Source organism: Sycon ciliatum, chromosome 7 (assembly GCF_964019385.1).
Source record: "Sycon ciliatum chromosome 7, ocSycCili1.1, whole genome shotgun sequence".
Taxonomy (NCBI): Eukaryota; Metazoa; Porifera; class Calcarea; order Leucosolenida; family Sycettidae; genus Sycon; species Sycon ciliatum.
In genome coordinates this window covers 35,160,585-35,188,557 of record NC_088649.1, presented here as the reverse complement: position 1 = coordinate 35,188,557, position 27,973 = coordinate 35,160,585, and the positions used below count along the sequence as shown (strand labels likewise).

Here is a 27,973-nt window from a genome sequence, read left to right as displayed (position 1 = left end):
GATTTGAACGTCGTTCTCATGCCTGACTCACTTGTGAGGTTTGCATTCGCCACTAAGGTGTGCAAGGCATAGGCATAGTGGTGGCCTGCGGAAGCGAAGGCTAGTTTGTGTGTTTCTGAACATTCAAGCGATGCCAACGCGAATCCCGCGAATTATTATTATGTGATAATCAATAGAATGAATTGTCATAATTATTGTTCCACTGTTCTCGTGGTATGTGTGCGCTCATTTTACTTTCTTCGAAATCATTCTGATCAATAATTATAAGAGAAAAGGACATATGGATACGAGTTAAGAGTAACTCTCCATCACTGTAACATGATACTATAATTATACAGTCAGAAAGTGCAATATTATTGCACTTTCTGACTGTATATAGTATCATGTTACAGTGATGGAGAGTTACTCTTAACTCGTATCCATATGTCCTTTTCTCTTCTACATTTATTTATGGCTCAACATCCGAGTTTCAAATCAATAATTATTGTAGTATTTCGGCATCCTCATTGATGTAATACCCCCGTGCTCAGATTTGTCCGCAGCAATCAGGCAGTAGTAGGTATGGTATTAAAATATACTACTCCCTGGTAGCAATGCACCCCAAGAACGGAATAATCTGATGCACGCACGCGTGCCGGGTGCGTGCTCGCGCAAGCAAGTGCAACAACAACGCACAGAGTCCAGTATCGATTTTACGAAAGAGAACAAAACGCTCACAGCGGCAAACAGCATCCCAGAACTGGCCCACATAAACTCGGAGAAAAGTCAAAACTGTCGAACACAGCGACATACATGATCACGCACAGTGACGTTGGCAGAGCGAGACAGTAAACCTTGACAATGCCAGTACAGCAGAGAAGAACAGGAGAATGAGAATAAAGGGGACGACTGCTGCTACTGCTGAACACACTAGCTACATTGTACAGTTAGACTGGTATGCCATTTGTCGGATTCAGGACGGGAGTCACATAATTATGTTCTTTTCTTTTTTTCCTTCTCTTGCCATGGAGGGCTAACGCCCCCTCCTTTGCATTGGCTTCTGCCATTGGACGGTGAAATAATATTATACATTATATAAAATAAACACACTTGAGAGGGATGAAAAGCGTTTCTTCTGTAACTCTGAGTTTCACGGTTTTAATCGATCATCAGACAGCAAGCTGACCACAATTTTCAGAAGATAGGATTGATATAGGCTGCAAGCTTGGATCATAGCGCGAATGGATGATCCGGGCTGATAGTGTAAGGAAGATTGCGCCACACAAGCAGCAGCAGCAGCAGCAGCAGCAGCAGCTGTGGCGGTGGCAATCAGCTATACTGATGGTAGATAAGTTACAACATCACACGACAAAGGCGTGTGCGAGCGCTTTTTCTTTGACGGCGCTGTCCCGGCGATGTGTGCTTAGGCGATCGGATAGCTGGCGTCCGTGGCGATCCCGCACATGTTGTCATGGTTACGTGCCGTCCTGATGTATCCCTTGTCTCCCCAGCTGGTACCCCAGGTGTTCTTGACCAGCCAGTAGTCCTGCTCTTCCTCAACACCGTAGCCGACAACCAGGGCAGCGTGATTCGGGTAAGCGTTGGTGCACTTGTTGTCGATCAGGACTCCGTGCTTGTAGTAGCGGAAATACGTCGATGAGGCGTCGATGGCAATCGACACTGGGCCAACCTGCGATACGACAGCCGGCAGGAACAGAAGAGAACACACAGAGAGTGAAGAGTATTACAATTACATGTATATGTTTCTATACATCGCCGAATGCAATCAAGTGCTGGGAAATATTTCACATCCGAAACAGACTGTAGCACTTTCAAAACATCCACACCACTATTTTACATCATCAGATTTCTTAACGACAACAAGAGTCAATAAGCTGACCGGGAAAGCTGCAACAGACATGATGACACAATGGTTGAACACAGGGAGTCTTAAAATACCGGTATTTTACGACTCCCTGGTTCAACAGACACGATGGTCCAACAGAGTAGAAGCGCAGTGGGCCGGCCAACAACACACTATGCTGTGGTGCAGCAAGCAGTAAAACAAAGAGTTGGTGGACAAGCCATTGATTGTGCACTCTCATTGTAATAATCTAAAACCAAAGAGTGGTATATACATGTATGATAAAGCTTTCTTATCTTTAGCCGGATATGTTCTCCTAAGACACAGCTTCTAATATGGGCCACCATGCAGAGAGTATTCTTTTATGTGTAAGAAAAGTATTTACCGAGGCAACAGCCTCCTGCAGGGCGCTCTCGGACTTGCGGGGCAGGACGTCCTTGTAGCTGGTGAGGGTGGCGCCGACGTGGGACTCCTTGAAGCGGCATGTACCGGCCTTGGCCGTGTAAGGGTAGCTCTCCTCTGTGTCAATGCCGTGGTTCTCGATGATGTACTTGAAGCCATAGTCCATGAAACCTCCGCCACAGCCACGATCACCCTCCTTTTGGCTGCAGTCAATCAGGTTCTGCTCGGACAGCAAGACAAGGTTGCCAGTCTTCTTGAAGTGCTGGCCTTCGGTGGAGCCGGTCGTGCTGAACGCCCAGCTGGAGCCACATGCGCCCTGCGTGTGAGCACACACACACACCCAAGATATAGCACACAAGAAGTATAGAATCAGACATGGATGTCAGGGCAGTATCGTTGATTCAGGCCCCGAGAGCGTAGCCCAAGGCCTTCGGCCGAGGGCTACGCTCTCGGGGCCTGAATCAACGATACCTGCCCTGACCGTACATATCTGATTGTGTTTCAGACTGCCATCCACATACGACATACATAGTTGTGGCATAGTACCGGTCTGAACCTGCACTCTTCATCAATACATTACCATCATAACAGCGTTGCAAGCAAGTGAAACATGACAGTAAGATAGAGAGAGACAAAGGGACAAGTTCAGACTTCTGAAAGGCGAATTTTACGGGAAGTGATGGAGCACCAGATGGAGCTGGCTCTTACTGTGGCTTCTCCAAGGCAGATGGCTTTCGTCATCTACATGTAGACTTCTGAGGAGATCGTCGATGCTGTCAAAGGGCACAACCGGCGCAGGATCTGACAGAGGTAAGGTAAGGGTATCTACAACTGGTTGCTGTAAGCTTGGAAAGCCTGGTATCACACACACACACATGTAACTCGTCAAAGCTAGATAGAGTAGGTAGCTGCAGAGTAGCGGGAGTTGGCACTGTCGTCCTAATCTTGTACAGTAAAACCTGTCAAGGCGACCACTCGGATAAGGTGACCACCTGCCCCAGAAGACCACTGTAACCAGGACCAAGGGATGCTATTTCCAGTCAAACGGCCCTGGATACGGAGACCACCTGGCAACAGAGACCACATTTTGAAGGTCCCTTGAGCGGTCGTCTTAGACAGGTATCACTGTACTTGCACTAGGTGACGGCTATGCTTGTGCGCTTGATGTACATTGGTTTACTTGCAACTCCAGTAGCGGTTCGCTGGTTTGACATGGCAACTCCAGTAGCGGTTCGCTGGTTTGACATGGCAACTCCAGTAGCGGTTCGCTGGTTTGACATGGCAACTCCAGTAGCGGTTAGCTGGTTTGACATGGCAACTCCAGTAGCGGTTCGCTGGTTTGACATGGCCATTGTCTGCTCCACGTTTAGCTTCTGGTAGCTAGAGAGACTGGCTATGCGAAAGTAGGTACAAATTTTCGCACGAACTTTGCGTTCTGCATATTTTCGTAGTATACACGGGTCAAGTACACGTATGCCATGGGCCCATTGCACGAAACTTCCTACGACAGTTCACTTCGCCATCCCTGCAAGTTTCGCATCCAAAGTTGCGAAAGTTCGTGCCAAGTTTCGCACTTCATGACGTAGAGCGAACGTTTGTACGCATTTTTCGTTTTGCAGAACCTCTTTACTATCACCACCAAAGTGGCAGTGGAGACTCAAGCCTTGACACCATAGGTCTTGCAAACACATACCTGGTTCTTGATTGGTGTGACGTATCCCTTGGCGACCCAGTCGACCTCGGCGGGCGGCTTCACGTCAGGGCTGCCAACGAAAGACTCGGCGCTGCTCAGAGACTTGTCCTGGCGATAGCCAAGCATCTGTGCGTACTCCTCATCGGTCATGTCGGCAAACTGGTTGACTCCCAGCTGAAAGGTCAGGTTCTGGGCGTTGATCATCTCGATCTTGCGGGCCTGCAGAGACGGAGAGAGGCACATACAGACGCGCATAGGCACACGTGCACGCACGCATGAGCAAGTGAGTGTGATAGTTGTAGGTGCACCCTTCAGACAAACGTAAGTTGCACATATTATTATTATAAGCACTATCGCAATGTAAGCGGGGATGCCTACTTCACTTGTGCACACTTGTGCACATATACACGCAGATAAGTATGCACCAAATCAATACAAGTACAATAACAACAGCTCCAACACGCACAATCCCACGGGAACGTGCCGTTTTGCTAAATAATAGTACCGTAAAGTACCGCCAGAGCGCCCCGTCTCGCGAGAGCGTCCCACCTTGATTTTACACGGCCTGTGGGGATTGCCCTATCAAAAATTTGATAATAATAATAATAATAATAATAATACAGCCTGAGAAAGGAAAATCGTATGGCAGTGTGCAACGAAGTTTGTACGATGTGATAATCTTAGTGTACTAAGGTCACACTTGGCAGGTTTTTGTGTGGAGCTTGTGTCCGCTCGAAGGTACGGATTGACTGCAAAACGTGCAATATGTGTACAAGGTTCATGTCGAATGACCTATAGACAGCAGACCACCTCCACATTACGACCACGAAAGGATGAGATGGTGGGGCGCTCTGGCGGTACTTTACGGTACAGGGGGGCCAGGAGCCCAAAATATTGTTGCAGTTGAGAGTGCACAGCTTTTTGAGTGTTTTAACGTGTAGAGGGACCACAAGGAGCTCCACGATATAATTTTTTTACCCTGCAAACGTGATGGAAGGTACCGAAATTAGCCGTTGAAGTTTCGAGCATGGTAACCATGGCAACTGCATAGCAACAACATTTATTTATTTATTTATTTATTGCAACATCTCAAGACTCGGCGGAAACACCGGCCAATATTACGAGACATAGCAACTACTGTTTTATTCTTGTTTTTAGCTTTCGGAATGAAAGATTCAAAGCAGGTCACAAGATCTGGAAAGACCATTGGTATGTAAACAGAGTGCAGGGATGCCAGAAAAGAATTATAGAGAAGCATAATACTCGTACGAGTACATTGTCCCTCTACGTCTATGCAATGCACAGTAAAACCTGTGACTAAAGACCACCGTGACTAGCGACCAGTCTGGTACTACAGACCACCGTGACTAGCGACCAGTCTGGTACTACAGACCACCGTGACTAGCGACCAACCTGGTACTACAGACCACCGTGACTAGCGACCAGCCTGGTACTACAGACCACCGTGACTAGCGACCAACCTGGTACTACAGACCACCGTGACTAGCGACCAACCTGGTACTACAGACCACCGTGACTAGCGACCAGCCTGGTACTACAGACCACCGTGACTAGCGACCAGCCTGGTACTACAGACCACCGTGACTAGCGACCAGCCTGGTACTACAGACCACCGTGACTAGCGACCAGCCTGGTACTACAGACCACCGTGACTAGCAACCAGCCTGGTACTACAGACCACCGTGACTAGCAACCAGCCTGGTACTACAGACCACCGTGACTAGCGACCAGCCTGGTACTACAGACCACCGTGACTAGCGACCAGCCTGGTACTACAGACCACCGTGACTAGCGACCAGCCTGGTACTACAGACCACCGTGACTAGCGACCAGCCTGGTACTACAGACCACCGTGATTAGCGACCAGCCTGGTACTACAGACCACCGTGACTAGCGACCAGCCTTGTACTACAGACCACCGTGACTAGCGACCAGCCTGGTACTACAGACCACCGTGACTAGCGACCAGCCTGGTACTACAGACCACCGTGACTAGCGACCAGCCTGGTACTACAGACCACCGTGACTAGCGACCAGCCTGGTACTACAGACCACCGTGACTAGCGACCAGCCTGGTACTACAGACCACCGTGACTAGCGACCAGCCTGGTACTACAGACCACCGTGACTAGCGACCAGCCTGGTACTACAGACCACCGTGACTAGCGACCAGCCTGGTACTACAGACCACCGTGACTAGCGACCAGCCTGGTACTACAGACCACCGTGACTAGCGACCAGCCTGGTACTACAGACCACCGTGACTAGCGACCAGCCTGGTACTACAGACCACCGTGACTAGCGACCAGCCTGGTACTACAGACCACCGTGACTAGCGACCAGCCTGGTACTACAGACCACCGTGACTAGCGACCAGCCTGGTACTACAGACCACCGTGACTAGCGACCAGCCTGGTACTACAGACCACCGTGACTAGCGACCAGCCTGGTACTACAGACCACCGTGACTAGCGACCAGCCTGGTACTACAGACCACCGTGACTAGCGACCAGCCTGGTACTACAGACCACCGTGACTAGCGACCAGCCTGGTACTACAGACCACCGTGACTAGCGACCAGCCTGGTACTACAGACCACCGTGATTAGCGACCAGCCTGGTACTACAGACCACCGTGACTAGCGACCAGCCTGGTACTACAGACCACCGTGACTAGCGACCAGCCTGGTACTACAGACCACCGTGACTAGCGACCAGCCTGGTACTACAGACCACCGTGACTAGCGACCAGCCTGGTACTACAGACCACCGTGACTAGCGACCAGCCTGGTAATACAGACCACCGTGACTAGCGACCAGCCTGGTACTACAGACCACCGTGACTAGCGACCAGCCTGGTACTACAGACCACCGTGACTAGCGACCAGCCTGGTACTACAGACCACCGTGACTAGCGACCAGCCTGGTACTACAGACCACCGTGACTAGCGACCAGCCTGGTACTACAGACCACCGTGACTAGCGACCAGCCTGGTACTACAGACCACCGTGACTAGCGACCAGCCTGGTACTACAGACCACCGTGACTAGCGACCAGCCTGGTACTACAGACCACCGTGACTAGCGACCAGCCTGGTACTACAGACCACCGTGACTAGCGACCAGCCTGGTACTACAGACCACCGTGACTAGCGACCAGCCTGGTACTACAGACCACCGTGACTAGCGACCAGCCTGGTACTACAGACCACCGTGACTAGCGACCAGCCTGGTACTACAGACCACCGTGACTAGCGACCAGCCTGGTACTACAGACCACCGTGACTAGCGACCAGCCTGGTACTACAGACCACCGTGACTAGCAACCAGCCTGGTACTACAGACCACCGTGACTAGCAACCAGCCTGGTACTACAGACCACCGTGACTAGCGACCAGCCTGGTACTACAGACCACCGTGACTAGCGACCAGCCTGGTACTACAGACCACCGTGACTAGCGACCAGCCTGGTACTACAGACCACCGTGACTAGCGACCAGCCTGGTACTACAGACCACCGTGATTAGCGACCAGCCTGGTACTACAGACCACCGTGACTAGCGACCAGCCTGGTACTACAGACCACCGTGACTAGCGACCAGCCTGGTACTACAGACCACCGTGACTAGCGACCAGCCTGGTACTACAGACCACCGTGACTAGCGACCAGCCTGGTACTACAGACCACCGTGACTAGCGACCAGCCTGGTACTACAGACCACCGTGACTAGCGACCAGCCTGGTACTACAGACCACCGTGACTAGCGACCAGCCTGGTACTACAGACCACCGTGACTAGCGACCAGCCTGGTACTACAGACCACCGTGACTAGCGACCAGCCTGGTACTACAGACCACCGTGACTAGCGACCAGCCTGGTACTACAGACCACCGTGACTAGCGACCAGCCTGGTACTACAGACCACCGTGACTAGCGACCAGCCTGGTACTACAGACCACCGTGACTAGCGACCAGCCTGGTACTACAGACCACCGTGACTAGCGACCAGCCTGGTACTACAGACCACCGTGACTAGCGACCAGCCTGGTACTACAGACCACCGTGACTAGCGACCAGCCTGGTACTACAGACCACCGTGACTAGCGACCAGCCTGGTACTACAGACCACCGTGACTAGCGACCAGCCTGGTACTACAGACCACCGTGACTAGCGACCAGCCTGGTACTACAGACCACCGTGACTAGCGACCAGCCTGGTACTACAGACCACCGTGACTAGCGACCAGCCTGGTACTACAGACCACCGTGACTAGCGACCAGCCTGGTACTACAGACCACCGTGACTAGCGACCAGCCTGGTACTACAGACCACCGTGACTAGCGACCAGCCTGGTACTACAGACCACCGTGACTAGCGACCAGCCTGGTACTACAGACCACCGTGACTAGCGACCAGCCTGGTACTACAGACCACCGTGACTAGCGACCAGTCTGCTACTACAGACCACCGTGACTAGCGACCAGTCTGCTACTACAGACCACCGTGACTAGCGACCAGTCTGCTACTACAGACCACCGTGACTAGCGACCAGTCTGCTACTACAGACCACCGTGACTAGCGACCAGTCTGCTACTACAGACCACCGTGACTAGCGACCAGTCTGCTACTACAGACCACCGTAACTAGCGACCAGCCTGGTACTACAGACCACCGTGACTAGCGACCAGCCTGGTACTACAGACCACCGTGACTAGCGACCAGCCTGGTACTACAGACCACCGTGACTAGCGACCAGCCTGGTACTACAGACCACCGTGACTAGCGACCAGCCTGGTACTACAGACCACCGTGACTAGCGACCAGCATGGTACTACAGACCACCGTGACTAGCGACCAGCCTGGTACTACAGACCACCGTGACTAGCGACCAGCCTGGTACTACAGACCACCGTGACTAGCGACCAGCCTGGTACTACAGACCACCGTGACTAGCGACCAGCCTGGTACTACAGACCACCGTGACTAGCGACCAGCCTGGTACTACAGACCACCGTGACTAGCGACCAGCCTGGTACTACAGACCACCGTGACTAGCGACCAGCCTGGTACTACAGACCACCGTGACTAGCGACCAGCCTGGTACTACAGACCACCGTGACTAGCGACCAGCCTGGTACTACAGACCACCGTGACTAGCGACCAGCCTGGTACTACAGACCACCGTGACTAGCGACCAGCCTGGTACTACAGACCACCGTGACTAGCGACCAGCCTGGTACTACAGACCACCGTGACTAGCGACCAGCCTGGTACTACAGACCACCGTGACTAGCGACCAGCCTGGTACTACAGACCACCGTGACTAGCGACCAGCCTGGTACTACAGACCACCGTGACTAGCGACCAGCCTGGTACTACAGACCACCGTGACTAGCGACCAGCCTGGTACTACAGACCACCGTGACTAGCGACCAGCCTGGTACTACAGACCACCGTGACTAGCGACCAGCCTGGTACTACAGTCACAGACCACCGTGACTAGCGACCAGCCTGGTACTACAGACCACCGTGACTAGCGACCAGCCTGGTACTACAGACCACCGTGACTAGCGACCAGCCTGGTACTACAGACCACCGTGACTAGCGACCAGCCTGGTACCACAGACCACCGTGACTAGCGACCAGCCTGGTACTACAGACCACCGTGACTAGCGACCAGCCTGGTACTACAGACCACCGTGACTAGCGACCAGCCTGGTACTACAGACCACCGTGACTAGCGACCAGCCTGGTACTACAGACCACCGTGACTAGCGACCAGCCTGGTACTACAGACCACCGTGACTAGCGACCAGCCTGGTACTACAGACCACCGTGACTAGCGACCAGCCTGGTACTACAGACCACCGTGACTAGCGACCAGCCTGGTACTACAGACCACCGTGACTAGCGACCAGCCTGGTACTACAGACCACCGTGACTAGCGACCAGCCTGGTACTACAGTCACAGACCACCGTGACTAGCGACCAGCCTGGTACTACAGACCACCGTGACTAGCGACCAGCCTGGTACTACAGACCACCGTGACTAGCGACCAGCCTGGTACTACAGACCACCGTGACTAGCGACCAGCCTGGTACTACAGACCACCGTGACTAGCGACCAGCCTGGTACTACAGACCACCGTGACTAGCGACCAGCCTGGTACTACAGACCACCGTGACTAGCGACCAGCCTGGTACTACAGACCACCGTGACTAGCGACCAGCCTGGTACTACAGACCACCGTGACTAGCGACCAGCCTGGTACTACAGACCACCGTGACTAGCGACCAGCCTGGTACTACAGACCACCGTGACTAGCGACCAGCCTGGTACTACAGACCACCGTGACTAGCGACCAGCCTGGTACTACAGACCACCGTGACTAGCGACCAGCCTGGTACTACAGACCACCGTGACTAGCGACCAGCCTGGTACTACAGACCACCGTGACTAGCGACCAGCCTGGTACTACAGACCACCGTGACTAGCGACCAGCCTGGTACTACAGACCACCGTGACTAGCGACCAGCCTGGTACTACAGACCACCGTGACTAGCGACCAGCCTGGTACTACAGACCACCGTGACTAGCGACCAGCCTGGTACTACAGACCACCGTGACTAGCGACCAGCCTGGTACTACAGACCACCGTGACTAGCGACCAGCCTGGTACTACAGACCACCGTGACTAGCGACCAGCCTGGTACTACAGACCACCGTGACTAGCGACCAGCCTGGTACTACAGACCACCGTGACTAGCGACCAGCCTGGTACTACAGACCACTTCGCCAGGCACGGACGGTCTCACATTCATATAATCATGGTTGTGTGGCGCAAACCTCTAACTAAGGACCACCTGCCACTAAAGACCGCTTTCTCTGGCCCCAAGTGGTGGTGGTCGTTAGTCACAGGTTTTACTGTAGTAGTAGATAATTGAAACTCAATCTAAAACTATAGTGGCAGTTAGTTGCCCTGATCCCCAACCCCATTCCCAAGCCTAGCTATGATGGTGCCAGGGTATTGTGAACTTGCCACAAGAAGCTGCTACTGAAGTACGAGAAGGGCGCGACACAGAATCGCAATGAGTGCTTAAACAAACCGGTATGGTCGTATTTGCCTGAAACGCAGTCTGCATGTGTTGTCAACATTGCTGTTTACCTGGCTGTCATCCATTTCAACCTTTGGCATTGGTACTTTTCAAGTTTTTGAGCACATCCTATTAGCGAAATGATTTGCCTTGTTGGAGACTGTGTCCGCTCAGCCTTCTCGGATCTCGATGCTTCACCCATGGAGAATTGCCTTGCAAAGTGCAGTGCAGCAGTACAGTCGAGGAGAAAGGGACTCATCAGGAACAACAAGGACTTGGAAGATGAAAGTGTGGAGACTGAGGAGCCAATGTATGGGTCTGGTATGTTTTAGTGTGACTGGCAGCTACCAATAACGTTATGCAGGAAAACTGGCCAGTAAATATTTTGATACATGTACATGTACGTGTAGCTGTTCTTCTCCAGTTTTAACTGTTTTTGGACCGTCTTCCGTGCAGCGTATCTCTATGGATATTGTTTTTTCTGAATGAACATAGTATGTACATTTGTATTTTTGATTCCGTTCTGGATTGTCCGGGGCACTAACGTCTCTCCTGTTGACTTGTAGCCGATACTTACATGTAGGTTGTTGTCTGCCCGCGTCTTGAATTGCTGGTTGTTGCGAATTTTTCCACTCCCGTATGAATTTCTTGGCCTCTGGTTAGATTGGCAATAAATAAGATCAATTGTGCACTCATAACAACAGCAAATAATGAAGAAAGGTAAGCTCCATAACATTTTCTTGTGACTTTCATCATGTTATGGAGCTTACCTTTCTTCATTTGTTGCTGTTGTTATGAGTGCACAATTGATCTTTCTTATTTAATGCCATTTTACGACTTTTGTCTCCTTGTCGATCTGGTGAGATTCTTGGATTTTCTCCTGGTGTTACCATGGCTACCATGGTTACTAGTAGTCACGCCCTCCGAAGTGGACCGTAGCCTGAAGAACGCCACTACACAATAATTTGGTATTGTTCCCAATGCAATGTGTTCTGTACAGTACACACTGTGCCGGATCTTGTAAACATCGGAAGGCTGCATCGGTCAAGTCTGGCCACAGGCACGGGCACACGTCTGGTCTAGTTTTGTCGTGGCATTGTATCTGTGCTGTCCACAGGAAGCGTACAGACAATTATTTCATAAGATTTCTTTCATGGATCTCGAAGTTACAGAAGAATCAATATAATTTACTACTCATGTACAAGTATGTGTTAGTAAACCATGTACATGTATACGCTACCCATATCGATGTAATTGTTAGAAAAGTATCCCAGAAGGTGGGTGTCTTACGTCGCACCTTCCGGCAACTGAGCAAACTTGCACGCCGGCAGTACATCCTGTCTGTCGTTCTTCCTGACATTCTGTACTGCATCTGTTCCTTCGTCACACTCATTACTGCGAAGGATCACAATCGTCTAGTAAGCGTGTACAATAGAGCTATCCGAGCGGCTTGTGGGGCTTCGAGCCGGGACAGTATTTCTGGTCTTCTGAAAAACCTTGATGTTAAGCCCCCTGGACTACTATTTTCTGGTGTCAACTGGGAAGTTCATTTTCAATAATCATATTCTTCGCCCTTTGCCTGTATTTACATCGTTATTCCCAGCCCCGCAATCTACCCGGAGCACGCGTAATCGCGACACACATGATATCCCTTATTTAAAATGCAGAACAACACTCGGTCAAAAATCCTTTGTACTTCGTGCTGCTCTGTTTTTTAATGCTCTACCTAATGACTTGAAATCCTCTTTGTTTACCTCTCAGTTCGATCGTGGTTTTAAGCGCTTATTGGATGATCCAGTTTGGTTTGAACGATATCGTGCAATTTTGTTTGACAATGTTGGCAACGTTTAGTCTCTCACCAGCTACATGTATATATTGCCCAGGTTCATTCAGCATACGTTTTTCTTCTTTTCTCTTTATGTTCACCACTCATCCCCCTTTTTTTCTAAACATTTGAACATTTACACTGATGTATATTATACATTGTTTATTTATTTATTTATTTTTTTTAATTTTTTTGTCCCATCGGCCTCTTCATATTTGTGCAGCTGCACTGTTGAGCTTCCGATGTAAAACAAATAATAATAATAATAATAATAATAATAATCCACACAATTCAGTAGACACTTTTTCTATCAAACGTTTTCTTTCCCTTCTCTTCAGGATAGTACAGGGAATGTTGGAAATTAGAAAAACACATAACTATATAGAGAATGAAAGAAAGAAAAGTCAACACTTCAACATAGGTGTTAAAAATGATTAAAGTGTTAAAAACTCAAAAACAAACAGCTGCAAGTTGTAGACAAACACGTTGAACACATCAGGGAACACTTGTCACACTTTCACGAGGTGTGACACCAAACAACTGCAACGATAACACATTCTCCTTCTGTACACATAGTTCTGGATCTAGTTTACGAATATACAGAGCTTCTAACACAGCAAGATGTAACTTAGACCTTCCACGAGTCAAAATCGAAAAGATATCATCACTATACAACTTACGACAACTAGCACTGCCCGACAAATGACGCTTGATGGACGATGTCCGATCACTTAGCTCTGTCACCTTCGACGCCTGCCGTTGTTCTCTTCCGTTAGGCTTGTTTGGTTGGTTGCTCCGGTCCACACCTCCAACGTCCGTTGATTTCATGTCCGTTTTTGTTGATTTCATGGCCGTTTTCGTGTCACTTCTTGGTCTTCCTCGTTTCCTCTTGTTGATCGTTGTTGTCACTTCCATTATCGACGTATTCAGATCCCCAGTACTCCGTCTCTTCACCTTGCTTCTGGTAACTCTTCCGGTGTCTATGAGCTCCAGTGTCACATTGGGTGGTTTTCGAGACGGTCTCCCTCGCTTCCTCACGCTTGTCTGAGATGGGCCAAGCTCCCCGCCCGTCGAGGCGGAGGCGCGCATGCGTACATCTACACTGGACGCAGACAAATGCGTTCCAGTATCGGACTGCACAGCACATTTTGGAGGACGGCCACGACGAGGACGAGTACCACGAGCGTCAACAGGGACAAGACCTAACGGCACATGTTGACGGATGCGTGCGCCCAGGTGTTGAAGGGATGTACGCATGCGCGCCTCCGCCTCGACGGGCGGGGAGCTTGGCCCATCTCAGACAAGCGTGAGGAAGCGAGGGAGACCGTCTCGAAAACCACCCAATGTGACACTGGAGCTCATAGACACCGGAAGAGTTACCAGAAGCAAGGTGAAGAGACGGAGTACTGGGGATCTGAATACGTCGATAATGGAAGTGACAACAACGATCAACAAGAGGAAACGAGGAAGACCAAGAAGTGACACGAAAACGGCCATGAAATCAACAAAAACGGACATGAAATCAACTGACGTTGGAGGTGTGGACCGGAGCAACCAACCAAACAACCCTAACGGAAGAGAACAACGGCAGGCGTCGAAGGTGACAGAGCTAAGTGATCGGACATTGTCCATCAAGCGTCATTTGCCGGGCAGTGCTAGTTGTCGTAAGTTGTATAGTGATGATATCTTTTCGATTTTGACTCGTGGAAGGTCTAAGTTACATCTTGCTGTGTTAGAAGCTCTGCATATTCGTAAACTAGATCCAGAACTATGTGTACAGAAGGAGAATGCGTTATCGTTGCAGTTGTTTGGTGTCACACCTCGTGAAAGTGTGACAAGTGTTCCCTGATGTGTTCAACGTGTTTGTCTACAACTTGCAGCTGTTTGTTTTTGAGTTTTTAACACTTTAATCATTATTAACACCTATGTTGAAGTGTTGACTTTTCTTTCTTTCATTCTTTATATAGTTATGTGTTTTTCTAATTTCCAACATTCCCTGTACTATCCTGAAGAGAAGGGAAAGAAAACGTTTGATAGAAAAAGTGTCTACTGAATTGTGTGGATTTGCGTCGTTGCATGCGAATACGTATTACGAAACTGTTTTTCCCACCGCCTCCAAACTACTGTTTGAATAATAATAATAATAATAATAATAATAATAATAATATTAACTGGTTTTGAGGGAAAGAGACAAACGGGAAAAGTCTGAAGAAAAAATCGACTGTCACCACCAGGACTCGAACCAGGGACCCTCGCTTGTAGCCAGCGATGCTCTAACCACTGAGCTATGGTGTAGTCGTCATCCAAGCAGAGACCGTTCAACATTTTCTTCAGACTTAGTAACTCACACTTCCTGTGAATCCACACAGGCGGGTGGGACGCAGCCCTCTAGTACCCACACACTTCACGTACAAACTAGCACGCGGGGAGCCCCAAGTCATAAAATATTAACTGGTTTTGAGGGAAAGAGACAAACGGGAAAAGTCTGAAGAAAAAATCGACTGTCACCACCAGGACTCGAACCAGGGACCCTCGCTTGTAGCCAGCGATGCTCTAACCACTGAGCTATGGTGTAGTCGTCATCCAAGCAGAGACCGTTCAACATTTTCTTCAGACTTAGTAACTCACACTTCCTGTGAATCCACACAGGCGGGTGGGACGCAGCCCTCTAGTACCCACACACTTCACGTACAAACTAGCACGCGGGGAGCCCCAAGTCATAAAATATTAACTGGTTTTGAGGGAAAGAGACAAACGGGAAAAGTCTGAAGAAAAAATCGACTGTCACCACCAGGACTCGAACCAGGGACCCTCGCTTGTAGCCAGCGATGCTCTAACCACTGAGCTATGGTGTAGTCGTCATCCAAGCAGAGACCGTTCAACATTTTCTTCAGACTTAGTAACTCACACTTCCTGTGAATCCACACAGGCGGGTGGGACGCAGCCCTCTAGTACCCACACACTTCACGTACAAACTAGCACGCGGGGAGCCCCAAGTCATAAAATATTAACTGGTTTTGAGGGAAAGAGACAAACGGGAAAAGTCTGAAGAAAAAATCGACTGTCACCACCAGGACTCGAACCAGGGACCCTCGCTTGTAGCCAGCGATGCTCTAACCACTGAGCTATGGTGTAGTCGTCATCCAAGCAGAGACCGTTCAACATTTTCTTCAGACTTAGTAACTCACACTTCCTGTGAATCCACACAGGCGGGTGGGACGCAGCCCTCTAGTACCCACACACTTCACGTACAAACTAGCACGCGGGGAGCCCCAAGTCATAAAATATTAACTGGTTTTGAGGGAAAGAGACAAACGGGAAAAGTCTGAAGAAAAAATCGACTGTCACCACCAGGACTCGAACCAGGGACCCTCGCTTGTAGCCAGCGATGCTCTAACCACTGAGCTATGGTGTAGTCGTCATCCAATAATAATAATAATAATAATAATAATAATTTGAAACTCGGATGTTGAGCCATAAATAAATGTGGAAGAGAAAAGGACATATGGATACGAGTTAAGAGTAACTCTCCATCACTGTAATATGATACTATATACAGTCAGAAAGTGCAATAACTAGGCACAAAACTGACAGAGTACTGAAACATTCGACGTCCTGACACCTAGCTTCAACACATCTCCGTAGCGCTAACCGACAGCCTTCCAACTTGGAAGGTTCAAGGTTATGGAAAAGACCAAAGAGGGGAAGGCAAGCGCAACGAAAACGAGCAAAAGCCACAGTCGCAGCGGAACAAAGAATGTCGATTGTTACTGGACGATGACGAGACCAGTACGATATTTGACAAAGCGGTCTAACTACAATTCGAAGCAGCAAAGCAGCACACCACCCAACTTGGGTGGGTCATAAATATCAAAGATAAGTAAAGAAGGGGAAGCTTTGCGAAAACGAATTGTACAAGCCGAAAGCCAAACTCCTACAGTACTCCTCATGCATGACATTGTGATGGACTAGTTGACTACAAAACAAGTTGTTTCACACGACGTACGTTTCGCCGTATGGTTCGTGACGGCTCATCAGGTGTGCAATTTGAAACTCGGATGTTGAGCCATAAATAAATGTGGAAGAGAAAAGGACATATGGATACGAGTTAAGAGTAACTCTCCATCACTGTAACATGATACTATATACAGTCAGAAAGTGCAATAACTAGGCACAAAACTGACAGAGTACTGAAACATTCGACGTCCTGACACCTAGCTTCAACACATCTCCGTAGCGCTAACCGACAGCCTTCCAACTTGGAAGGTTCAAGGTTATGGAAAAGACCAAAGAGGGGAAGGCAAGCGCAACGAAAACGAGCAAAAGCCACAGTCGCAACGGAACAAAGAATGTCGATTGTTACTGGACGATGACGAGACCAGTACGATGTTTGACAAAGCGGTCTAACTACAATTCGAAGCAGCAAAGCAGCACACCACCCAACTTGGGTGGGTCATAAATATCAAAGATAAGTAAAGAAGGGGAAGCTTTGCGAAAACGAATTGTACAAGCCGAAAGCCAAACTCCTACAGTACTCCTCATGCATGACATTGTGATGGACTAGTTGACTACAAAACAAGTTGTTTCACACGACGTACGTTTCGCCGTATGGTTCGTGACGGCTCATCAGGTGTGCAATTTGAAACTCGGATGTTGAGCCATAAATAAATGTGGAAGAGAAAAGGACATATGGATACGAGTTAAGAGTAACTCTCCATCACTGTAACATGATACTATATACAGTCAGAAAGTGCAATAACTAGGCACAAAACTGACAGAGTACTGAAACATTCGACGTCCTGACACCTAGCTTCAACACATCTCCGTAGCGCTAACCGACAGCCTTCCAACTTGGAAGGTTCAAGGTTATGGAAAAGACCAAAGAGGGGAAGGCAAGCGCAACGAAAACGAGCAAAAGCCACAGTCGCAACGGAACAAAGAATGTCGATTGTTACTGGACGATGACGAGACCAGTACGATATTTGACAAAGCGGTCTAACTACAATTCGAAGCAGCAAAGCAGCACATGCATGAGGAGTACTGTAGGAGTTTGGCTTTCGGCTTGTACAATTCGTTTTCGCAAAGCTTCCCCTTCTTTACTTATCTTTGATATTTATGACCCACCCAAGTTGGGTGGTGTGCTGCTTTGCTGCTACGAATTGTAGTTAGACCGCTTTGTCAAATATCGTACTGGTCTCGTCATCGTCCAGTAACAATCGACATTCTTTGTTCCGTTGCGACTGTGGCTTTTGCTCGTTTTCGTTGCGCTTGCCTTCCCCTCTTTGGTCTTTTCCATAACCTTGAACCTTCCAAGTTGGAAGGCTGTCGGTTAGCGCTACGGAGATGTGTTGAAGCTAGGTGTCAGGACGTCGAATGTTTCAGTACTCTGTCAGTTTTGTGCCTAGTTATTGCACTTTCTGACTGTATATAGTATCATGTTACAGTGATGGAGAGTTACTCTTAACTCGTATCCATATGTCCTTTTCTCTTCCACAATAATAATAATAATAATAATAATAATAATAATAATAATAATAATAATAATAATAATAATAATAATAATAATAATAATAATAATAATAAGGCCAACCTAAAGAAGGTGTGTGGTTCGACTAACATGGACATTTTTTTTACGGGCGGGCGGGCGGATTTTTTTTTTAATATATTTTTTAGTACATGTAAATACACTGTATACGCGTATCGAGTAGACTCTACTACCAGCACAAGGCAGCAGTCGTACCACTCACTGCACTGCACTGCAGTACAACTACAAGTCAAGTCCAAAAGGAGCCGCCTGCGTCCGCAGACTCACGCCGCACAGCACGTAGACGTGGACGTGTTCAGTCCACGTACGTCAGTCACACGACAGCCCGCCGAAAAAAAGTTACGGTCGGGCTGAAATTGTACGGTCGGTCGGGTGAGTCGAACCACACACCTTCTTTAGTTTGGCCTAATAATAATAATAAATACCCCAGTCAATCAGGAGTCAGGACACACATGTACATGTACATGTACCACATTCGACTCCACTTTCGAAATTGTTGCCCCTTCGTGGTGCCGAAACCACCATGTGGGCATGTGTGTACCAACAGTGCCAGGACTGAAGTTTTGTGCAGCGTTGAGTCTGTGCCCTGCACTGGGGCTGTGTGGGCAAGTCTCATCGCGGTCTGGACAAGTAGTTATTTTACGACTTCCAGGGCATCCCACACGTGGAGCCTGGAGGACAAAATCATCTCGTTCATTCAGGACCTTCCATTTTACTTTTCGAAGCGTTTTTTTTTTGTTAGATTTCATGTCTGTATTGCCCCGGTAGCGCGCTAGCGCTATGATTCTGTGGTGTCAAATTGTTGTGCGCTAAAAGTTGGAATGAAACTTTTACGACGAATGCAACCAAAACAATAGTCAAAAAGTCGAATTATTTATTGCAAAGTAGCCCCCATGCACCCATACATACGGCAAGGCAGTCAAGTATTTCTCAGGTTTCTGCCATGAGCTGACGGCGTCTGTTCTCAAGGCTAGCAGGCTCAGGCTTACCTCGCCCTTGAAGATGGTGTAGCGGCGGACCTCCTCTTCTTCGGTACCGTACAGCTTCTCGAACTGGGTCTTGAAGGTATCCCACTCCTCGGAGATCTTTAGCTCCTCCAGTACGGACTTGGCCGATACGGCGGCGACCAGCGCCAGAACGATCAAGCACTTCATCTTTGCGAACGAGCGAACGGAAGCGAGAGAGATGAAATTTGGCGAACAACAACAAAATAGAAGGAGCAAAATCCTGACGGCGGCTCTGTTCATGTTACTACAGTAGAACCCTCAGTGAGCGTATGCGTAGCTTGCAGTTTTTTTGGTACGCTTTGACGATATCAGTCCATTCAGAAAGAGATGATATCCTAGCTTTTGACAAAGTATCAAAAGCTAGGTAAAGTATCCTAGCTTTTGGCCATGAATGGGTCAATTTTGAGTTTTGTCACAATTGTTTTGGCAATCCCCCATATGGCCATGTCGGAATTCTCTTCCAATTGTGTTTCTGAAGTCTATTTCTCCCAAGAGCAAGCCACAACAAGAATGCAATGCCGAGCGCCGAATGCAACATTTTGAGCGGTCACTCACGTGATCACGCGATGATCACGAGAGGGTGCGCAGTTTCCATACATAGGCGAATGATACACGATCGCAGGGTGCCCTGGCTGCAGCTTTGCCAATGGTTGCCAGGCTCATTTTAATCTCGCCTCCGATAGTGCTAGCTTTAGAATATCAGTGTTTCTTGTATTAGTTTTAGATCTAATAACCTGGTGGTGACAGTCAATTTTTTCTTCAGACTTTTCCCGTTTGTGTCTTTCCCTCAAACTAGTGAAGATCTAATAATGTTCACCTTTATGGTACCAATCCATACATCCTGTACACACACCTTGTACACACTCTCTCTAACGGTCTCTAGGCTACACTGCAATTGATATACATTAGATCAAATTTTCGGGCAAGGCCCATCATCAGGAATAAGCTTATTCCTGATGATGGGCCTTGCCCGAAAATTTGATCTAATGTATATCAATTGCAGTGTAGCCTAGAGACCGTTAGAGAGAGTGTGTACAAGGTGTGTGTACAGGATGTATGGATTCAAGTATTGGCTACAGTGGAGTCTCCAAACCTTGAGAAAAGTCTTTATGGTACCAATGAAAAATATCAATTGTGCACTCATAACCATGTATAAACAATTAAAATGAAACAATTCCAGAACGTTTTCGTGTGACCATCATCAGTGGAACATCGTCACATAGTAAGAATCATTCTCAGATACACTGCAAAGGTTCACACTACACGCGTTATGCATAACCGCTAGCTGTCCTGCATTCTCACGCTTCTTTTCATATTACTCTAGCTATATAACTGGTTATTTTAGTGATTCTTACTATGTGACGACGTTCCACTGATGATGGTCACACGAAAACGTTCTGGAATTGTTTCATTTTAATTGTTTATACATGGTTATGAGTGCACAATTGATATTTTTCATTGCTATTTTACGACTGTTGTCTCCTCGTCGGTTATTTAAATACTTTATGGTACCATAAATATTTTTCCTTTGTTGTCCAATTATCATTGTAACTTGTAAGAACTCAGATGGTGAGCCAAGGAAAAATTGTATCATAGCATAACTTGTGGCCACAATTTCCCTTGTTACAAAACTATCATTGGGATGAAGATTTCTGATGATTATCACGTGAACTGAATCAAACAATGTTATGATTTGAACGTCGTCTTCATGTGATAATCAATAATATTGTGATGAATTGTCATAATTATTGTTCCACTGTTCTCGTGGTATGTGTGCGCTCATTTTACTTTCTTCGAAATCATTATGATCAATAATTATAAAACTCGGGTATTGAGCCAATAATAAAAGTAGAAAGGAAAAGGACATTATGGAAACGAGTTAAGAGTAACTCTCCACCACTGTAACTAGATACTATAATACAGTCAGAAAGTGCAACAACTAGGCACAAAACTGACAGAGTACTGAGACATTCGACGTCCTGACACCTAGCTTCAACACATCTCCGTAGCGCTAACCGACATCGTCCAGTGACAATCGACATACTTTGTTCCGTTGGGACTGTAGCTTGTGCTCGTTTTCGTTGCGCTTGCCTTCCCCTCTTTGGTCTTTCCATAACCTTGAACCTTCCAAGTTGGAAGGCTGTCGGTTAGCGCTACGGAGATGTGTTGAAGCTAGGTGTCAGGACGTCGAATGTCTCAGTACTCTGCCAGTTTTGTGCCTAGTTGTTGCACTTTCTGACTGTATTATAGTATCTAGTTACAGTGGTGGAGAGTTACTCTTAACTCGTTTCCATATGTCCTTTTCCTTTCTATCAATAATTATTGTAGTATTTCGGCATCCTCATTGGTGTAATACCCCCGTGCTCAGATTTGTCCGCAACAATCAGGCAGTAGTAGATATCTAGATATGGTATTAAAATATAATACTCCCTGGTAGCAATGCACCCCCAAGAACGGAATAACCTGATACACGCACGCGTACCGGGTGCGCGCTCGCACAAGCAAGTGCAACAAAAACAACGCAGAGAGTTCAGTATCGATTTAACGAAAGAGAACAAAACGAACAAAACGCTCACAGCGGCAAACAGCGTCCCAGAACTGGCCCACATAAACTCGGAGAAAAGTCAAAACTGTCGAACACAGAGACATACATGATCACGCACAGTGACGTTGACAGAGGCCAGCAAACCTTGCCAATGCCAGTGCAGAAGAGAAGAACAGGAGAATGAGAATCAATGGGCACAACTGCTGCTACTGCTGCGCACACTAACTACAAATTTATATGCCGGTTGTCGGATTTGGGACGGGAGTCATATAAATATTTTATTCATAACGTCGTCAACAGAAGTACATGATGAGAATAGAGAGTAACGCCGGGGGGTTACTGAAAGGAGGAGGGCAAAGGGTCAACGGCACAGGTAAGGACAAACACAGGAACAGTGCAGTGAGGCGGTGAGACACATAGCTAAGGGTGCGACGGTGCAGTTGTGCGAGCGGCAACGGAGGAGGTGAGATTCGGTGCAGATGTGAAACTGTAATACTAGTGCTATTAAGTTGTCATGGTGACAGAGAGAAAGTATGTAACAATGTACAGAAGGAAGATTGCGCCACACAAGCAGCAGCAGCAGCAGCTGTGGCGGTGGCAATCAGCTATACTGATGGTAGATAAGTTACAACATCACACGACAAAGGCGTGTGCGAGTGCTTCTTCTATGATGGCGTTGTCACGATGATGCGTGCTTAGGCGATCGGGTAGCTGGCGGCCGTGGAGATTCCGCACATGTTCTCGTGGTTGCGGGCCATCATGATGTACCCCTTGTTGCCCCAGCTGGTACCCCAGCTGTTCTTGACCAGCCAGTAGTCCTGCTCTTCCTCAACACCGTAGCCGACAGCCAGGACACCGTGATCCAGGCGAGTGCTGCTGCACTTGTGGTCGATCAGGACTCCGTGCTTGTAGTAGCGGAAATACGTCGATGAGGCGTCAATGGCAACCGACACTGGGCCAATCTGCGATACGACAGCCGGCAGGAACAGAAGAGAACACACAGAGAGTAAAGAGTATTACAGTTATACATTTCTATACAATGGCGAATGCAATCAACTGCTGGGAAATAGTTCGCATCCAAAACAGACAGTAGCACTTTCAAAACATCCACACCGCTATTTTTGCATCATCAGATTTCTTAAAACGACAAAAAGACTTATTAAACCGACCGGGAAAGCTGCAGTGGAGCAAGCAGTAAAACAAATCTGCATCCACGTCCACCCGAAGGTGAATCTGGCGAGCCACGACGCCGAGACTCGCAGGTCGGCCTAGCTTAACAGGTCCTACCCAGTCTATCTGCCGGATATGTACTCCTAGGACGTAGCTTCTAATATTGGCCACCATGCAGAGAGTATTCTTTTGTGTGTAAGAAAAGTACTCACCGTGGCAACAGCCTCCTGCAGGGAGCTCTCGGACTTGCGCGGCAGCACATCCTTGTAGCTGGTGATGGTGGCACCGACGTGGGACTCCTTGAAGCGGCACGTACCGTCCTTGGCCGTGTACGGGTAGCTCTCCTCGGTGTCAATGCCGTGGTTCTCGATGATGTACTTGAAGCCAAAGTCCATCAGACCGCCATGGCAGCCATGGTCACCCTCCTTCTGGCTGCAGTCGACCAGGTTCTGCTCAGACAGCGAGACAAGGTTGCCGGTCTTCTTGAAGTGCTGGCCTTCGGTGGAGCCGGTGGTGCTGAACGCCCAGCAGGAGCCGCAGGCACCCTGCGTATGAGCACACAACACACAAACAAGAAATACCACACATATTCACATGCCGCTGGATACAGATCGTACACGGAACACACGACCTTAAGTATCCGAACCTGGAAGCGCCAGTATGGCCGCCACAAGTGTTGAGAGCCTGCAGCATACACATTGCCCGCACGCTTACTAGAGCCTCCAGGGACACCGGCATCCAGGCATGATGGCAATCATGGTACACACCCATACATGCTGAATGCTACACGTATGCAGTTTTCCCATTGCCTGTAGATCACTACATGGCAGTCTGAACACAACTAGTGTACACCATAGTGTCCTAAGCTGCAATGGGAGCAGGTTGCATGAATACACGACACCCATCACTCATTACAGCCCGTTATCGTTAACTCCGGATACAATGCAGGTCACACATGACAGCTCAAACACATTGTGGAGAGCAGAGCTCCTTACTCGTCACACTGGGAGAACGTAACTATAATAATTGTACATGGGACATACCACCTCATATCCCCTGACACATGAACAAAGAAAGTGATTACAGGGCTACCGAGTGCAAGTACCAGGGTTTGCCACAGCACATTCACACACAATCCATTCGATGCGAGGACCCAGGCTTTGCCGCAGTGCAGACACCCCGACACGAGAACCAGGACAAGCTGCGGTGCAATTACTGCTCACAAACTGTCAGGCAGGGCGCCAGCACACATGTCACCAAACAGAACGCTGACATTGATTCACCAGTATACTATACAAACCCTAACCTGGAAGCCATGGTGTCTACCCGCCCTAAAAGCCCAGTCATTCATTGGCAAAGACTCAGCACAATTCAACTGTGAATCAGCATGTTTCGAAAAGAAAGCGGCAACCTGTAATGTAGGGTCTAGTAAGCTGGTCTAGTAATCTACTTTATTGGCATTTAGATTGGTTAGAGTGTGCCCTTCAGAATACACGCCATCAGCAGTTCACACTAGTACAAGTTGACCACTGCAGGTTGAATGCTGCAACTGGTACCCTAGCTCAGAACAGACCAGGACTCCCCATAACTGCACGTCATGTTCCTACTCTGCAAACGAGAAGTTAACGTCAGCTAATACACAGCACTCCCGGTCGAGGTAGCGACATCATTGAATCACGCTTGTGCATAACCCAGCAAAGAACTCCTGCACTCGCACAGACACGAATACATGGAAGCTACTAGTCATCGCTAACGAGACCCAGACAACCTGGTGCCGCCTCGCCCAGAGCAGCCACTCTCAGCTATAGCGGCCAACAAAGGTATGCATTGTGTCATCGCCACTGCCATTCTCGTGCCGTAGTTACTCTACCACACACACATGCCCAGCAACGCTTCAACCAGTACTTCCTAGTCTCATCTCTGAGGTTGTCCCCTGCTAGCCCGCGTGAGCACGCTGGGTAGCTATAGCTTAGCACAACTCACTCTCACGGCACGTAGAACTAAAGCCGACCAAGCACTGTAAGAATGACAGAGAGTGAGCGGTAATAGAGTGCTGTACCGCCGCTGCTGCTCGCCGGACAAGCAGGTCACAAGACGCACGGGGAGGACCACTGCTTGTCTACCAACAGTGGCGGTGGTGGTGGCAGAAGTATGCATAGATGATGAGAATGACTGGCATGCACACACAAGTCACCTGAGCACAGTTATTAGCTGTCCATACCCCGGGTGACACATGGCATGTCAGTGCCTTGTCATGTGACCCGCTGTATGCCCATGACTCAGTTATTTAGCGTACAGCGGGCGCCGATCACCGCTCACCAGACAAGCAGGTCACAAGACGTGCAGGAGGACGGCTGTCACCTAGCCACAGTGCCACACATAGTCACCCAGCATGCACTGCTAGGCCCAACCCTACCACTGAACTACCCATGCCAACAACTAACTTCCAATGCTGCTGCCGCTGATGTTGGTGTGTCAGTCATGTGACTCATCACATGACCACGGGGAGTACATGCATGGGCCATGCTAGATTGCCATGCACACAGTACTGTACAGTGGCCATGGTGGACGGCTGGACGCGGCATGGCAGTGATCACATGATACCCTATTCCCTCCTTACATGGACTGCCACTATCACGGCTTCATGCACACTACATCGTGCACATCACATGCCACCGAGCGGCTACCTGCAACCAATGCCACTACATCATGCACACATCACATGCCACCGAGCGGCTACCTGCAACCAATGCCACTACATCGTGCACATATCACATGCCACCGAGTGGCTGCATGTAGTCACCGTCCTCCCGCCATATGCATGCCAAGTATCAAGACTGACCCACTCACAGCCATATGTGGCAATCCGGTCGACCGTGCGCACGCGAGCGTGCCGGCTATCTCTAAACCACATCACCACCCTGCACTACACACTGCATGCTGCTAGCTACGTGTACATGCATGGCAGAGTCGTCTCGTGACGAGCCGCATGCTGCAACCATCTACACACCAGTCCCGTCTCTCTCTATCTCTCTCTCCCGTTTAGTACTGCCATTTCACCATACTAGTCACTAGGAGACAGGAGCCTGGACTGGTCACGCCAGCTGACAGTAATAATACGCATCCGATCAGCGGCGGTGGCCGCACTACCACACACGACGATGCGAACAAAGACTTTCAAAAGCAAACACTATCTCACCTCCACTACGGCAAGGCTAGAGAAGCGTTCTAATCGTTCAAACTGGTAGAGACGCTCCTTGCTACGATTCCCGACTACACAACCATGCATGCTAGAACAGAACTAAGCCAGGGGGGGGGGGGGGCAGGAATGGGAACATCCCAGTACTTCTCTGAACACAAGGCACCCACTGATTAGCCGACACTATCACCACCAAAGTGGCGGCGGCGACACTAGCTGTGACACCATCGGTCTTGCAAACACGTACCTGGTTCTTGATTGGTGTGACGTATCCCTTGGTTACCCAGTCGACCTCGGAGGGCAGCTTCACGTCGGGGTTGCCGACGAAAGACTCGGCGCTGCTCAGAGACTTGTCCTGGCGATAGCCAAGCACCTGTGCGTACTCCTCATCGGTCATGTCGGCAAACTGGTTGACTCCCAGCTGAAAGGTCAGGTTCTGGGCGTTGATCTTCTCAATCTTGCGGGCCTGCAGAGAGGGAGAGAGAGAGGCACACATATACACACATGAGAAAGTGAGTGTGATAATTATAGGTGCCCTCTTCAGACTAATGTATGTTGCACAATGACATACACACGCAAATAATTATGCACAAGCGCCAATGCAGCAGCTCGAACATGCACAAACCCACAGGAAGTTTTTGCCAAACGAACGCTCGAGTTTAGTACACTGTGACGATGACCAATAGAACACTAGAACTCTACTCCAAAAAACACAAACGAATGCAACCAAAACAATAGCCAAAAAGTCGAATTATTCATTTTGACCTGTTCGCAAAGTAGAATTCCCCGTGCACCCATACGGCAAGGCAGTCACATTGGCCTCAGATTTCTGCCATGAGCTGACGGTGTCTGTTCTCAAGGCTAGCAGGCTCAGGCTTACCTCGCCCTTGAAGATGGTGTAGCGGCGGACCTCCTCTTCTTCGGTGCCGTACATCTTCTCGAACTGGGTCTTGAAGGTATCCCACTCCTCGGAGATCTTTAGCTCCTCCAGTACGGACTTGGCCGATACGGCGGCGACCAGCGCCAGAACGATCAAGCACTTCATCTTTGCGAACGAGCGAACGGAAGCGAGAGAGATGAAATCTGGCGAACAACAACAAAGTAGAACTAGCAAAATCCTGGCGACGGCTCGGTTTATATTGCTGTCAGTGCAGGGAGCTCGGTAGCTAGCTTGCAGTTTTTTTGGTACGCTTAGGCGATATCGATAGCTGTGTCGCTGAGTCGGCGTAGTGCTGAGGAACGACGTTACGTGTACCCAATGCCTCGAAAGAATGACTAGGTGATACTGCGCTGCTGCATGCGCATATGCAGCGCTGATCGGCAATGCAACACTTTGAGCCTTCACTCACGCGATAATCACGAGGGTGCGCAGTTTCCACCCACTGTGACCCAGGTCGTTTGATACACGATCGCAGGATGCCCTGGCTGCAGCTTTGGACAATGGTTGTCAGGCTCTAGGTCAGTGATCAGCTGATCAGGTGGGGTGCACCGGTTTTTCTCGAAGTCACGGCCAAGTCCCGTGACACAGCATCTAGCATGCACATCACTGCCATCATCAGACTCTCGATCTCGAGCCCTCTACGATTACGAGTACGGGCAAATCCTGGCCTGGTATCTTCGTGGCACG

General features: G+C 49.0%; 2 protein-coding genes across 2 annotated transcripts; both read right to left on the bottom strand.

Moving 5' to 3' along the window:
• Positions 1 to 674: 674 nt before the first annotated feature.
• LOC135821408 (procathepsin L-like) lies at positions 675 to 19,850 on the bottom strand. The gene is made up of 4 exons (XM_065334479.1): positions 19,415 to 19,850; positions 3,939 to 4,157; positions 2,229 to 2,561; positions 675 to 1,669 (listed from the first exon to the last, which is right to left on the bottom strand). The coding sequence occupies exons 1-4, from the start codon at positions 19,670 to 19,672 to the stop codon at positions 1,403 to 1,405; spliced, it is 1,077 nt and encodes a 358-aa protein (XP_065190551.1). The 5' UTR covers positions 19,673 to 19,850; the 3' UTR covers positions 675 to 1,402.
• A 2,106-nt stretch (positions 19,851 to 21,956) lies between these two features.
• LOC135821410 (procathepsin L-like) lies at positions 21,957 to 27,464 on the bottom strand. Its single transcript, XM_065334480.1, has 4 exons — positions 27,227 to 27,464; positions 26,594 to 26,812; positions 23,360 to 23,692; positions 21,957 to 22,939 (listed from the first exon to the last, which is right to left on the bottom strand). The coding sequence occupies exons 1-4, from the start codon at positions 27,389 to 27,391 to the stop codon at positions 22,673 to 22,675; spliced, it is 984 nt and encodes a 327-aa protein (XP_065190552.1). The 5' UTR covers positions 27,392 to 27,464; the 3' UTR covers positions 21,957 to 22,672.
• Between the last annotated feature and the right edge of the window lie 509 nt (positions 27,465 to 27,973).